This window comes from Maylandia zebra, linkage group LG15, assembly GCF_041146795.1.
Source record: "Maylandia zebra isolate NMK-2024a linkage group LG15, Mzebra_GT3a, whole genome shotgun sequence".
In the NCBI taxonomy this organism is placed as follows: Eukaryota; Metazoa; Chordata; class Actinopteri; order Cichliformes; family Cichlidae; genus Maylandia; species Maylandia zebra.
In genome coordinates, this window is record NC_135181.1 from 13,058,068 (window position 1) to 13,072,071 (window position 14,004).

At 41.5% G+C, this 14,004-nt stretch overlaps 1 protein-coding gene across 1 annotated transcript; it reads right to left on the minus strand.

Annotated features, from left to right (window-relative positions):
- Positions 1 to 108: 108 nt before the first annotated feature.
- nr2e1 (nuclear receptor subfamily 2, group E, member 1) lies at positions 109 to 8,919 on the minus strand. Its single transcript, XM_024805188.2, has 9 exons — positions 8,316 to 8,919; positions 5,555 to 5,700; positions 4,687 to 4,774; positions 4,105 to 4,340; positions 3,497 to 3,643; positions 3,044 to 3,140; positions 2,807 to 2,956; positions 2,489 to 2,594; positions 109 to 2,037 (listed from the first exon to the last, which is right to left on the minus strand). The coding sequence occupies exons 1-9, from the start codon at positions 8,374 to 8,376 to the stop codon at positions 1,875 to 1,877; spliced, it is 1,194 nt and encodes a 397-aa protein (XP_024660956.1). The 5' UTR covers positions 8,377 to 8,919; the 3' UTR covers positions 109 to 1,874.
- Positions 8,920 to 14,004: the final 5,085 nt, after the last annotated feature.

A 14,004-nucleotide genomic window follows, 5' to 3' on the forward strand; every position in this document is an offset into this window, starting at 1 on the left:
AGTGCATTTGTTGTCGCTTCGGGCCGTTTGCCTGTCTCGCTACCCGCTCTGGACAGTCAGTCAGGACCAGTGCAGTCATCCTAACTTTATTGTACCTGTTTAATAAATACTGTGCAAGATGTATAAGGACTATAGCTATTCAAAGACAGCCCTGAGTTTGGACTTGCACTAGAGTGAGCCATGCTAAAGACACAAATGATGCAGTCTATGACTTGTGACAGATTAAGCTTGAATTAGTACAACATGTATTTGGGCCAGGTCACTATGCTTAATGAATGCAAGATCCAGAAGCTTTTTTTTTTTTTCCTTTACTTTTGTATCACATGTGCCACCACAATAAAAGTAAAAAGCCATTTCTTCTTGCCTTCAGGGCTATTTGTAAGGTCTGACCTTTTTCATAACAATAACATATCTGTACATTATTTTTTTTAAGCACACTGCCTCCCACATGCTGCACATATAAGATGTGAGGACTTTTGACCCGTGCAGTTCCATGTAAAACTTTTGAATTTGAAGATGGAGTTTGATTGCAGCTTCATATGTCCTGTGAGAGCAAGCACTGCTCTGATTTTGGAGAGATTAACCCCAAATGAACCATTTTATGTAATACAAATCTCATTTGGTGGCAAAGAAAAATGTAAAATAATATATGTTATTCATTACTTGATAAAGCACCAACAAATCAAATGAACGTACACAGAGTTGGTTATTACTGATGAGCTTCAGGTGTTCACAAGAAATCCTGCATTAAATCAAGATGCATGCATTAGTGTTTAATAATTTAGTATGAGCTCTACATCCTTATAAAGTGTCACTGTAATTAGATATGAAACCAACACCACTGTTTGCTATGATGCCAGGGCTCCAGCTGGTAGTTTTACTATAAGCATCTATAGTAAAACTATACTATAAGCATCTAGGTCATGTTATATGAAAACCGTTTAATTCAGTGTATTTTATTCTCTTGGTTACAACTCTAAATAGTTATAACTCCATTAAAATTTTTGTTTTTTTTGCTTTTACAACAGAATAAAAACATTACAGGCCACAAAAACATTTCCAAGTGCTGAATAAGATTGTATCCAGTGTTAGTGTCTAACTTCAAAAAGTCGACCTTAAGCGTTTTCTTTTCTTTCTTTTTTTTTTTATGCTGCGCCTCAAACAGGACACACCAAACACAAACGGGACAGCCATTTAAATACAGACACCATTTTTCAGATGAATGTAGTTTTACAGTCAAAGGGGGGGGGGGGGGATAGATAGTGCATCCTTTTTAAAGAGTCCTCCGCAATGCTTCATGGAGCTGACGCCTCATCGGTGCATTTGGTTTCAGCACCGAATTGAGGAACAGCGACTCGCATCTCCCCCCCCCCCCGGATGCTGCTGCTTCTTCTTCTTTTTTTGGTTTCCTCCGTTGGGATTGAACACAGAAATAAAATGGTGAATTGGTCGTCAAGCTCATTGGTCTCATAGACACTCGGAAAAAATCAAAACAAAAAAAGTCTTAATGTACAGCGTTTCTTTAGGAAACGTGCTTGGCAGGTGCTCTCCAGAGCCTTAAGGCGACATTTAAACGCTGCAAGCTGTTTTGGCCACAAGATATTGCAGTTTTCAGAATCAGACAGGCAGGTCTCTAATGAAAGGTACATGCTAATCCTTGACTAGAGCAACTGTTAACAGGCTAAAGTTGTGATCCGGATGTGTTCAATGGAGCCTAAGCCTAAATAGGCTGTATTAAGACAGCCCGTAAGAGATTTTGTGCCGTGGCTACACCTGCTATGATTTGACAGTCTGTGTTGATTGTTCAGTGGGTCTCCTCGTGGGCCTCCAGTCTTTTTTTCCCCTCCTCACGCGCCCCGGCAGATGGTGAGAATTCATATATCGCTGGATTTGTACATATCGGACAGGAGCCTGGTGATGGGAACGTTGCCGATGGTCTTTTTGAAGAACACCTCCTCTATGGTGGACGGGCTGACAGAGCGGAGGGCCGGCAGCAGCAAGAGGAGCTTACCAAAACGACACGGCTGAGTCGGGTACCTGAAACACAACTGGTGTCAAAAACAGCCTTTTTGTCCGGTTCCATTTGCAGACTGTCTGTTGCAGCCTGTCCAATTACCGCACACCTGTGACAAATAGCTCCTACTTAGCTTGAATACGAGCTTCATCTGGTGCACCTGCACAATTACAGGAGGCTTATTGCCTCATTAACTTTATAATGAAGCTGGCAGACTATAGCCAGTTGACACGTGCGTAAAGCATGCTTAGGATGAAGAGATAGATAGATAGATAATGGCCTGTATAGCGCTTTACTTAGTCCCTATGGACCCCAAAGCGCTTTACACTACATTCAGTCATCCACCCATTCACACACTGGTGATGGCAAGCTACACTGTAGCCACAGCTGCCCTGAGGCGCACTGACAGAGGCAACTGCCAACTCTTGAGCCACGATCGCCAGATAGATAGATAGATAGATAGATCTCTTTTACCTGGTGTGTATATAACTGTTGAGAGTGAGCTGGGCTTCATCTTGCAGAGCAGCAATAGCGCTGGCGTTGCGGAAACTTCTTAATTCTGTGTTTCCATGCGTAGGAACTGTAAGACAAGAGGCATCACTATAGCTGTTAGAAATCTGCTGACATGACACTGCTGTAATGACATGTCATATATTCTCTTCTGTCTTCCCAGATTGGCTGTAGTTGTATGCAGCAGAGAAAGTTGAGGTTTGCTTTGGTAAATATGGTTATTTCCGGTAAGAGTCTTTACACTGTGTCAAACATTCGGGCAGTAATTTGCGAGGTACTCACCAGCTTTGAATGTCACGATACATTTCAAGCAGGCGAACTCGGTCGCGTCAAGGCGCATCTGTCTGAATCTGGTGACCACCTCTTGAAGCGCTTGAATCTCAGACATAATCTTGTTCATCCGCTGAGACTCCGTGTTTTCAGTGTTCATCCCTTTGGATAAATGTGAAGAAAAGTTTTATTATGCACGACAACAGCTGCTCGCTCTTCACTTAAAATTCTCTCGTGCTTTGCATATACCAGAAACAGCGAGAAGAGTTGTGGAGTCCACGGGAATGGCCCACTGCGCGATGCCCAGAACAAATAATTCTCTCCAAGCGTCCTCCAACAGAATCAGCTGTAAGGGGGTATTTTAAGTGTTAAACTGTGCACAACACGCAACAATTAAACCATTCAAAGTATTTGAAACTTTTTGAATGGTAAAAATAACAACATAAGATTAATAATTCCTTCTTATTTTTCCATGTTGTGTGCAGGTTTTAGGGCTTGGTTGGGAATTATTAGATATGCGGTTTTCAAATCGATACTATCAAATTCATGACATTAATTTAATTAATTTAAAGCGTCTGTCTGCGGACCAAATACTTAATTGGCAGCTGTTCACCATTTCAAACCCCACAGGGCGCTAATGGCCTGTTTGGGGATCATGTTTAAGCATCATTCATTTGGAGAATGAGTCCAAATCGTGGCTACCTGATCAGATAAAGGGAGGGTGGAGAACGCGGGGACACTTTTTGCCCACTTGATGCTCATGAAGAGAAGACGCGCAGCTGACTCGCACACAGATTCCGTAGCCACCTCGTACAGATACATCGGAGTGCCACTGACCTCGTGGGGATACTGCAGAGAGGGAAAATGAAAATGTTGTCATTGTTTATGTCAGAAAGAAACGCAGGTCGGAAAACAGTGAACAACAAAGGTCGAATTCCAAGCCCCAGCGCCCAGTTTTATAATGATTAGTGTTGCTTGTGGTGGATTTACAGTGAGAAATCTAATTGGCGGATTTGTTGGTCTTACAGGCTTTTAAATCTGGAGAGGAATTTCAACTTCTAACCCTTGTGTTTAAAAAAAAAGTTTACTAATTAATCGCACAATAACGGTTTGGAAGAAATACAAACATCTAACATTTTAAGGAATTCTACATCTAGAAGTGATTAAATGTAAAACTATGCATGGACTGCGACACGAGAGCCAAGAAATGATTGACTTCTATGCTCTCATTCTTTACTTGAAGGTCTAAAACTCTTTGAAGAAAGTGTACGTTGTAGCTATTAAATTGCGTAATCTTAAAATAAATCTACCTTAGGAGTTGGCTGTGCTAGACCCACGATGGCCTGTCTTTCCGGTGTAGTGGCTACTGTGCTCATCTCCAAGTTGTGCGGCTCCAGCTGGGTGACAGTGGTGAAAAAAGGAGGACCGGGTAGTGAGGATCCGGGGAAATGTGCCGAGGAGCCATTCACCTCTTTGTGGCCCCGGAAATACAGAGCGACCTGTTTGCGAATTGTAGATGTCCGTGGCCCCCTCTCATGCTGAACGGCTGTGGAGCAGGACAGTAGGAAGGCAGTGTGAAAGAGGGCAAACTGCTTATTTATCAGGATCGTTAATTGCATTCTCCAGGAGCAATCCTGGGTTTATTTTATTGAACGAAAGCTGCTCCTTAAAGTGCAAATGTTCTGCGTGAAAGAAAAAAAATAATGAGCTTCTACCAGCGCTCCCAGGAGGTATAAATAAGATCTCCTTTAAAACAAGCAGCAGGTAATTATCAACTTCTTTTCAGCTTTGATTAACAGATTTTATACACTTTTTTCTCCCCCGAATCCAATACTGTCCTACTGTACTGGCGTTTCTTTGCTCAACGTGATAATTCAATTAAGCTCGTTTACCGTCTTTATTCATGTTCACTTCCAGACACTTTTTCAAACGACAAGCTCGGCACTGGTTTCTGTGAGTTTTGTCTACGGGACAACCACCCTGTACAGAGAGAAAAGGGGAGGGGGAGAGGGGGACATAAAAAGAGGAAGGGGTTACAGCTTCTAGTTAAAATTCTCTTAGCTTGCAGGAGAGAGAAAAAAGCTTCTTGCTATTATCCTCCTGGGAGGGCAATCTCCAGGTGAAAGATCGTACTATTATCTTTTAGTTATGGAGGTGCTCCCCTGCGGCTCCAGTGTGGCCTCATCCCGCAGGATAAGTACTCTATCCCGCCCTCTGCCGCCTAAATCCTCGGCTTCGAGTCATCACATTAGATTGGATTACACCTGATATATTACAGCAGCGCGGCACTTAGCCCAGTACTTAATGGTCCAGGCATGACATAATTAGGCTCATCAAGAGAGACTTAACTCAGCGCCAAAAAGAAAAGCAAACAGAAATCAGCTCGTAAAATGTGCATTACGCGCGTAAAACGCTTGGTATGTTTTGTGGGTGAAAATCAGACACCTAGGGAATATAAAGAATAAAGGACGAGACAAATTCTGTGCAGGGTGCTAACTTTATTTGGAAAATGAAAGAAATTGCTCCATATTCATGGCAATGATTGCGTACAGGTTTCTCACTTAGGCTTGATTTGATAATTCCTTTGCCTGCTTGTTTTCCCGCCTTGCTTGAAATTCTATTAAAAATAAATAAATAAAACTACTTAATCAAATTTGAAAAGCGCAAATAGTAGGTGCATTTAACCACAGCCAATTCAGCCTCGTGTAAAAAGCAGGGAAATTTAGTTACGAGCTTGTATAAACTTAAAGGAGGCCTCACCTGCGAGCCAGATTTACACACATAAGTCCGATTTCTGCGGATGCTCCTCTTGAAGAATCCCGAGCAGCCATCACAGGCGTAAACACCATAGTGTTTCCCTGAGCTGCGGTCACCGCACACTTTACATGGGATGTCCAGAATCCGACCTGGGAGAGGTCAAAAATGTCAAGTAAATGATGTGCTCACTGAATTACGAAGCGCACAGTTCAGTTTTAAATCAAAACATTTTGATGACATTTTGTAGCGGTTGCTCGCGTAATCGCGGGATTTATGAATAAATATGATGGAACAAAGTGTTTACAGTGTTTTTCCAGAATAAGTTGGTATAACAGTTTTCAAAGTTGACACACTGGCTGCAGTTCAGCGGCCGACCTGCAATTATGTGACTTTACACCGACCCTATAATCAGTTAAAAAGTACCATAATCGAGCTCATATACACTGAAGCAATGAACAAACTGTCCTGCATGTGACTTACTTATGTCCGACAACTCCACACAGCCACAGACACGCTCTCACACTCATTACACGCACACTGGACAACGCCCCGCGTCTCATCCGAGCACGACCATGGGAATTCACTGCGCACATTTTAAGAATAAAGTCCGGTGGGAAGCGTTATATTTGAGCTCTCTAAGACAATACCCCGAAAACGCACAATGGAGACATTAGGGGAAAGTGTTAACTTAATGATTTTCTCCCATTGAACCTCGTCTGACTGCCTGGATCTCGACAAGCTGCCAACTCCACTTCATAATGGGACTCGACAGCTGCTTTATCCCACAGGTCTATAGGCCCCAGGATTAGGGAGTGACACTGCACCATGAGAATAATGCGTACCAACTCGTTTCACCAACTCAAATGAAGTGTATGTAAATCGACCCCGGTGTAGATGAAAAAATGTGATTTTTTTGTGAAGATTTTGTATTCAAATCTCTTAAAAAGAAGATATTTGTATGCATATGAGGCAGTCCTTTTTTTATTCTGGAGGGAAAAGCCGTCTATGTAATTACACTGACGTTTTGCCACCTGCTCATTGATTCACCAGTGACCCGTCAAAAAGGGTAGCATGGGAATAACTACTCAGCAGCAAAAACAATGACTTCAGGAGAGAGTTATAGGACTGGAATTGGCTGTTTATTAAGAATCAAAACACCCTGTAGCCCTTTAAATGTACGCAAAAGACATTTAATTGCTGTAACATGCAATAAAAAGTCATTTTAAAGTTGGATTTAAACATTTTATTGTTAAACAAAATTTGGTATTTTGGTACCCAACTTGTCCTTAGTAATTGGAGAAATTTACGCTCAACATGTTCCATACTGGTCCTAGTTATTATTATTATTATTATTATTATTATTATTAGTAGTAGTAGTAGTAGTAGTAGTAGTAGTAGTATCACTGTTGTTCTTTTATTTTCTTGTTTTCTAATTTTTTTTTAAAAATAAATCATTCTTTTTTATTTTGTTTTAACAAACCTTTAAAACCAAAGCTAACCAAATCACATTTTCATTGACACAGCCCCCAAATTAAAATTTAGAGTTTAATTAAACCGCGGATGACCGAAAGTGTAAACATTTTCAACAAGAAAAAATGTCCCCCCAAATATTAAACGATGGTCGCTGGGAGTCAATTAAATAAAAATGACAGACAATTTTGTTGTGAAAGGGGGAAATGTATTTAACTTCCCGCTGTGGGGGTCCACTGCGTCTCCATTGTGAGCAGTAATTGCTTGAAGATATATGGCATATTCTATTAACGTAATCACCATCAAGGCGAAAACCTGCTAAAAGAGTTGGAAATGAAGTTTTAGGGAGAGAAAGAGCTGTTTCCTCTGACCACTCGGTAGCGTGGCTGTGAACTTGAGTCACAGCAATGCTGTGAGTCGTTTTATTCTCATTTGAAAACACACGTTTACATCGGCCGAGCACAGATTTTAAAAGCGGCGGCCTGGTGTGAAAAAAATGTGGTAGCTCTAAAAGAAGCATCAAATGTGAATTCAACAGAAATGTCCATTCTTTGGAGAGAGAGAACAATAGCCTACTTTAGGCCTATATTATGATCTGAGTCCGCCTTCATTTGAATTCATAATGAGGCCTAGCAGAGGGATAATTGCAAGGGTTAAGAAAAAAAGGATCAGAAAATAATTTGATAGGAAAGTGTAAATCTGCTTGAAATTTATTACTATTTAAAAAAAAAGTCAGTAACATGATTTAAAGCGCTTCAGGAAACTCAAATGAGGGATTCAGAAATGCGCAAACACATTTCAGACATAAGAGAAAAAAATCTCGTGCGCAAACGGGATTTCTCTTCATGTAAGATTGAATGATACCCTGCATATTGCGCTGTTACTCTTTTTAAAGGCTGAAAATTAAATTGCAGGCAACAAGTGTCATCAAAGGGAAGCATGTGGGGCTTTTGAAGAGCAGTGGTCGGCAAATGAATGTGGCTTATTATTTTCGCTTCCTTCTTATTTTGTTTCTCGAAATCTGTGAGCAACATTACAAAATAAATTTTACACATGATTTCCTTTCATTCAGGAGCTTTGTTATCCGGGGATGTTCATGTATTGCATTCTGAGACGGCCGACAGCCAGTCCCCATACTCACAACTTTGTGATCATGAGGTAGAGTCGTGAGAAACATCTTTAAAGACACCATGGACTCACTCACTCATTTGTTATACCCGTCGCTACTGTAGACCTCCCATTATCTATGCCGTGTTCTTCAGAGGAATCGGAGATGATGATGAACAAAACTTACTTGATTTGACATTCAGAATATCCAAACAGCCACTTGTTGAACCGGTGGGTTTGCTCATCATGGATCCTCGATATTTTAAAGAATCTGGATAAAAAGTGTCCTTTTTCTTCTCTTCTTGTGGACAGAAACAATGAAGTTTGTGACACTTAATCACTTGTGGTTTCTCGGTTTCTTTGCCAGCAGCGACGAGAAACACAAGTCAAAGTCCCGAAGCCAAGTTGATAGAAAGTCAGCCTCCGATCGATCGAGAGCCACAAATTAAAACATTAATTATACATTTTATCAGGGATCTTTGCCCTCGACGCCGAAGATTCCGGAGAACCAGGACTGGATCCCCGGGCAGCAGCCGGTAAACGGCAGCAGCAGCTCTCCAGCTAGTGGCGCAGTAGCCGGTGCGTAAAGTTCGAGTTGGAAAAACGGTGGCTGGAGCGCATCCGATACTGCCAACGCGGTGGCGAAGGGAAAAAAGGGGCAAATTTCCGATTTTCTTACGGTTGAAAACTTGTTAAAACCAGGACACGATGTGACTTTATGGTGGGAGCCTCCCGAATAAGCCTTGGTAATATTTATGAGAAGTGTCAGGGGGAGGCTGGAGGGTGGAGATCTCCACTTCCTTCATCCACTTGGCTTTCTACTCCAAACTCCATCCTGACGTCACTGGCGTGCGAGGGAGTGTGTGTGCGCTTGAATGTGTGTGCAAGTGCTGTGAAGTGCCTTGCTAACGGAGCCAGATCCACTGCAGACAAAACACACATGTTGCATGTTTTCCTGGACTGCATTTGCGATTTTTACTGTGTAGAACTCTTATTTATAATAATAATAATAATAATAATAATAATAATATGACCGAAAATATTCAAAATGTGTTTAAAATATATAATCGCATATCCTAAAGAATAAAAAGATAAAATAAAATGAAATAAAAAAGTAAAAATGATCCAAACTGTTGGGACCGTGGAGATGGCTTTAAGAGGCTGATTACTGTAAATATTTTCGGGTATGCTAAGGTATGCTGACCACTAATAAGAGTGTATTACCATATGCAGGGAGGTGGGGGGTGAGGGTGGGCTGAGACCTTCAACAGTCAGCGCTCCTCATTTCCTACACTAGCACAACGACATTTGTGTCTGGTTCCTCGTACAGTCCTCCAGATTAAATGCTTGGGCTCCACCACATACGTAGCAGCGGTCAAGACAACTGTCATAAAGCTGAACTTTAATTTTTAAAACACTTTATTGCGTATTTGATTCTTTAATAAATATAAAAAAGGCTAAAGAGACGACAAATTTAAAAGGTTCATACAGTTAAAAGTTGTAAAATATCCATCTCTCCCCCGTTTTCTCGGGGGCGTTGGTGTAGTTTTGCTCCACAGTCTGCATTATCTTTCCTTTGTTAGTGGCTTATTGGAGCTCGTTAGGTGGGCAGATACACCATGCAGACACACTTTGGGACCTTGTAATATAACTTATTAAAAAAACAAGGCTTCTAGAAATTAATGTATTTTTTTTTAAAGAACCTTTTATTAAATGTAAAAGGTAAGCATTCATTTTTAATTTAACAACCATCTTTAAATACAAACTTGGGAAAAATGTGAAATATAAAAAGTCATACATATGGAATATATAAACACACTTAAATATATTTGCTTTTCATTCTGTTTACTTTGATTTTCTTTGACGATTCATGCAAACCTACCGCTGAACTTCATGAGCCCTTCACATTTAAGATTTTACTATTATCTTTTAAAATGTTAGATCGATTTGCACTCTTGCACTTTAGCTTTTTTAGTTACAGCAAAAGAAATGGGCAATAATAATATTAATATTAATAATAATAATAATAATAATAATAATAATAATAACTTTTGATATCTATCTATCTATCTATCTATCTATCTATCTATCTATCTATCTATCTATCTATCTATCTATCTATAGATAGATAGATAGATCTATCTGCCTCTGTAGCTGCCATTCTCTGTAGTGGGTGATCCGGTTTTGGACATGAAGGTGCAGACCACGGCCGGCTGTCCGGGGCCCACTCATTGACACACTGACCTTGACAGCTTGTTGCGCTTTCGCCGGGTAACTCCAGAAATCCATATTCTGTTTTAATTGTGTTCATTCCCACGGTACACTGAAGGCCATATGGACTCACAAAGTGTCGATTTAAGCGGACAGGGGCGAGGCGGAGAGGCGTAGTTAATTGCAATTAGCTTTTGTCGTGTCTTTCAATCTGCCCTTTAGCTGAACGGCTCCGGCTGGAGCCTAACAAGCCTGAGGAGAAATCATTCTAATATTCCTTTGATTTTCCTGAGGGGGCTCATAGAAAGGCCCTCTGTAGGACGTTTATAGACGCAAATTGTGTGTTTTAACTATTCTCTGAATAGGCCACTTATACTGTAGAAATTTTTTAATTTTAAGTTCCCCCCCAGACTTATTTTTGGCTTATTTTTGCATTTCCTAAATTATTAACTTTTCAAAAGAAATAATATCCAATAACTTTCCTTAACGAAGACATAATCAGTAATCGATAACAGTTTTCATTTGTTTCTAAATGCACGTGAAGTGGTGTATGTGTGTGAGTGTGTGTCTGTGTGTGCGCATGTGTGTGGGTGGCTGCTGGGTTGGGTGAATGGTGAATGTGTGACATAATCTCCTTAACTCGTCCTAATCCTCGTCATTCACTGATAGCCTTTACACAAATATAACCAACATCATGGTTGCCCGGGCTGCCTTCTTTCACTTTTTTTGTATGAGTGACTCTCTTCTCCTCCAGCAGTCAATGAAATGTGGCCAACAAAGGGGGCAGTGGATTGTGTATCTGTTTTTTGGGGAGGGGGATCTCGGCATCAGTATGCGGATACTTGACATACTATAGTATAGACTTTAACAACGAGAAAAGAGTGAGAGTCCAACAGAAGTCAGCGCAGAACAATGCAGGGAGACCGCGGTGTGTGCTCAATGTCTGAATGAGTTTCGAACAATGAGAAAAAACACCTGCGAAAACATCACATATCAGACAGAAAGCGGATTTTATATTCTTGGATTGTGCACCTGTTGATTTTTAAAAAAAATTATTAGAACATCCAATGTTTTGCTCTTTGGGGAATCTTCAAATAGATCCCATCCATTAGAGTTTATCCATCTTTTATGTACTGCTATCACTGTGGAGGCCCCCCGAACCGACCAGGCGTAAACCAATTGGCTTTGGAGAGAAGTCACTAAGCTCCAGAAAGCAAATAATAGGGAGAATTCAAGTCGACCAAAGGCCCCAGCAGCCGTGCATCTCTGAAAACTGGCCAGGGAGATCATCTTCAGTCATCTCATAGCCTACAGACACTGATCGTGTTTAGCCGAGGAGGTTGGTTGTCTGGACCGTGAAGAATCACTTCATCTGCTATGGTAATGACAGTGATTTTCTGAAAACATTCCACTGGTTGAACGCAAAAAGGTTTGTTTGGCACATTTCCGAAAACGGCAGTTGAAAGATCTTCCCCAGGTACTGTTAATATCCAATAACCTAAAATATGATTTAACGTCCCAAAGAAGTGGAAGATAATCAGTCTGATTTCAGCACCACGGACAGTTCTTCAATAAGAGTCACTGAATAGATGCAGATTACCTGTCCGAGCGATTCTTCAACATTTTAAGGGGCCCGCAGGTTTCCACTTGCACATCGGACCACATTTGGCTTCCCAAATTGTTTTGATGGCAAGTCTTAAATCGAAATTACTCAAGACTCACGAATGGTGAATCACATTGGACATATTGAAGCAACTGCAGGTGAGTTATAATGAGAAAACAAACTCAGTTCCCTCAGTTGCAACATCAACTCTCTATCTAAAGGATGTTAACGCTATGAGTAAGCAGCTGATCAGGTACAGTGTGTACAGCAACATGCTTCTCTTGGAAGGTTTGGAGTCAGCAGTTCTTTCAAAGTGGTTATTAAAGTGGGCGTTTAATGCTTCAGGAGCACAGTGTTGTTGTCGTGCTTGCTCATCTAGGAGCACGCTGTCTGTGAGTACAGTAAAACTATAGCCCTCCTCCTTAAACTCCACAGGCCTATCCCCGCATTCCTCCACTGCCACCGCGCCACCTCGTTAGCTGCAGTGTAAAAGAGATGCTGGCATACCTGTGCGTGCGCACAGACAAACCCATGCGTGCTTACACGCATTCACATACACACGCCAAAGCCCCCCCCCCCCCCCCCCCCCCCCCCCCCCCAAAACCACCACCACCAAAAACACAGACCCAAGACCCAAACCCAGAAACCCACAAGTCGGTGCGGTGCAGTTGGACGCTCTGACAAATCTATTTGGGGCAAATTGTCAGTGAGAAACTTCCGCTCGAACTGCCGTGGACAAAACTGGCTGTTGGGGAGAGCAAATCCCGCTGCATGAGGGTGGGGGACAATTGGGGGCGAATGTGTTGATGTGCGGCCGGTGGCTGGGGAGGTACAATGGACGGATTAGTCAGTCCCCTGGCTGACTGATTTGAGATGGCTCCTCTCAGCCTCTCGCCGTGGGGAGTCCCATTGTCCCGCTTCTGATTCCCACTTCTCACAAACTCCAAACAAAAGTCAATCTCTTTCTCAAGGGGGGGAAAAATATCGACCCGTGTTTCAGCTGGGGAAAGTGACTCAAAAACTTATTTGCAAGAGATGACTGACTCTGTAACTCCCCTTCCACTCTTTATGTCTTTTTCCCTTCTCTTGGAGTCCTCTTCATGTGCAGTCTTTATTGACCGGCGGTGGTTAGCGAGACGTTGAATGATCCCAGTTTTTCAGACTCGAGTGGGGCTGGGGGCACCTGTTGGAAGCTTAGAGGCGGCTTTGCGGCCGAGGTCATTAATATTAAAATATACAGAGATGCCATCACGGGCTGGTCTGAAATCGGTCTGATGTCGCCCCTGGGTTCCCTCTCTGGATGGACCTCTGCTTTCAGTCACTCGTGAAGAGCTTTCTTTTCTTTTTCTGTCTTCTCTTTTTCTTTTTTCCCTCCCTGAAAAGACTCGTTAACAAATTATGACAGCTGAGTAGAGGGGCTTAGTCTGTTCAGACTGCAAAGACAAACATGTGAGAGCCGAGGAGCCCGCGATGTGATCAGTGTATCTACAGTTCATTTATTATTCTGCCTGTGGTGTGTGAAAGTGTTCGGATTTCCAGAGCTGAAAGGACACGTTTCAGTCATGCAGAGGTGACTGGACTTGATTAGATCGGTGGGTGAGTTGTACAGGCCTGTCTCTTTGTCTGTCTTTAAGTTCGTTTTGAACAATAAACTTCACCTAGTTAATGAGTTTATCTTTCATTTATTTGTGTCTAATGCTCATTTAAAACAATCAAATCTTTGATTGTCTTTTTGTAGCTACAAAAAACAAGCAAAATGAGTATGAAAAAATGACACTTTCGACCACATTTACCCTCATTTTCAAAGTCATCAGTTTAACTTTAAGTTGTTTATTTGATTTCTACATATTCAGTTTTCATTATTTTAACATCAGTGGGACATCAAAGGTTTGATCTACTGCCATCAGAACTACTGATCAAACCACAACAGGTTTTGTGAACCTGTCCAAAATACCTTGATGATCACAGGTCGTAAAAACAAGACATAATATCGTACTCATTCATTAACTCAATAACAGAGTGCATAGTAATTTATCAAAAATAACACAGTTTATAATTCATC

Coding starts and splice junctions, on each gene's coding strand:
- nr2e1 (XM_024805188.2), bottom strand. CDS start 8,376: ATGATGAGCAAACCCACCGGTTCAACAAGTGGCTGTTTGGATATTCTG. Junction 5,701..8,315: donor TATTCTGAATGTCAAATCAA/GTAAGTTTTGTT, acceptor GACCTCTCCCAG/GTCGGATTCTGGACATCCCA. Junction 3,644..4,104: donor TAGCACAGCCAACTCCTAAG/GTAGATTTATTT, acceptor CCCTCTCTGCAG/TATCCCCACGAGGTCAGTGG.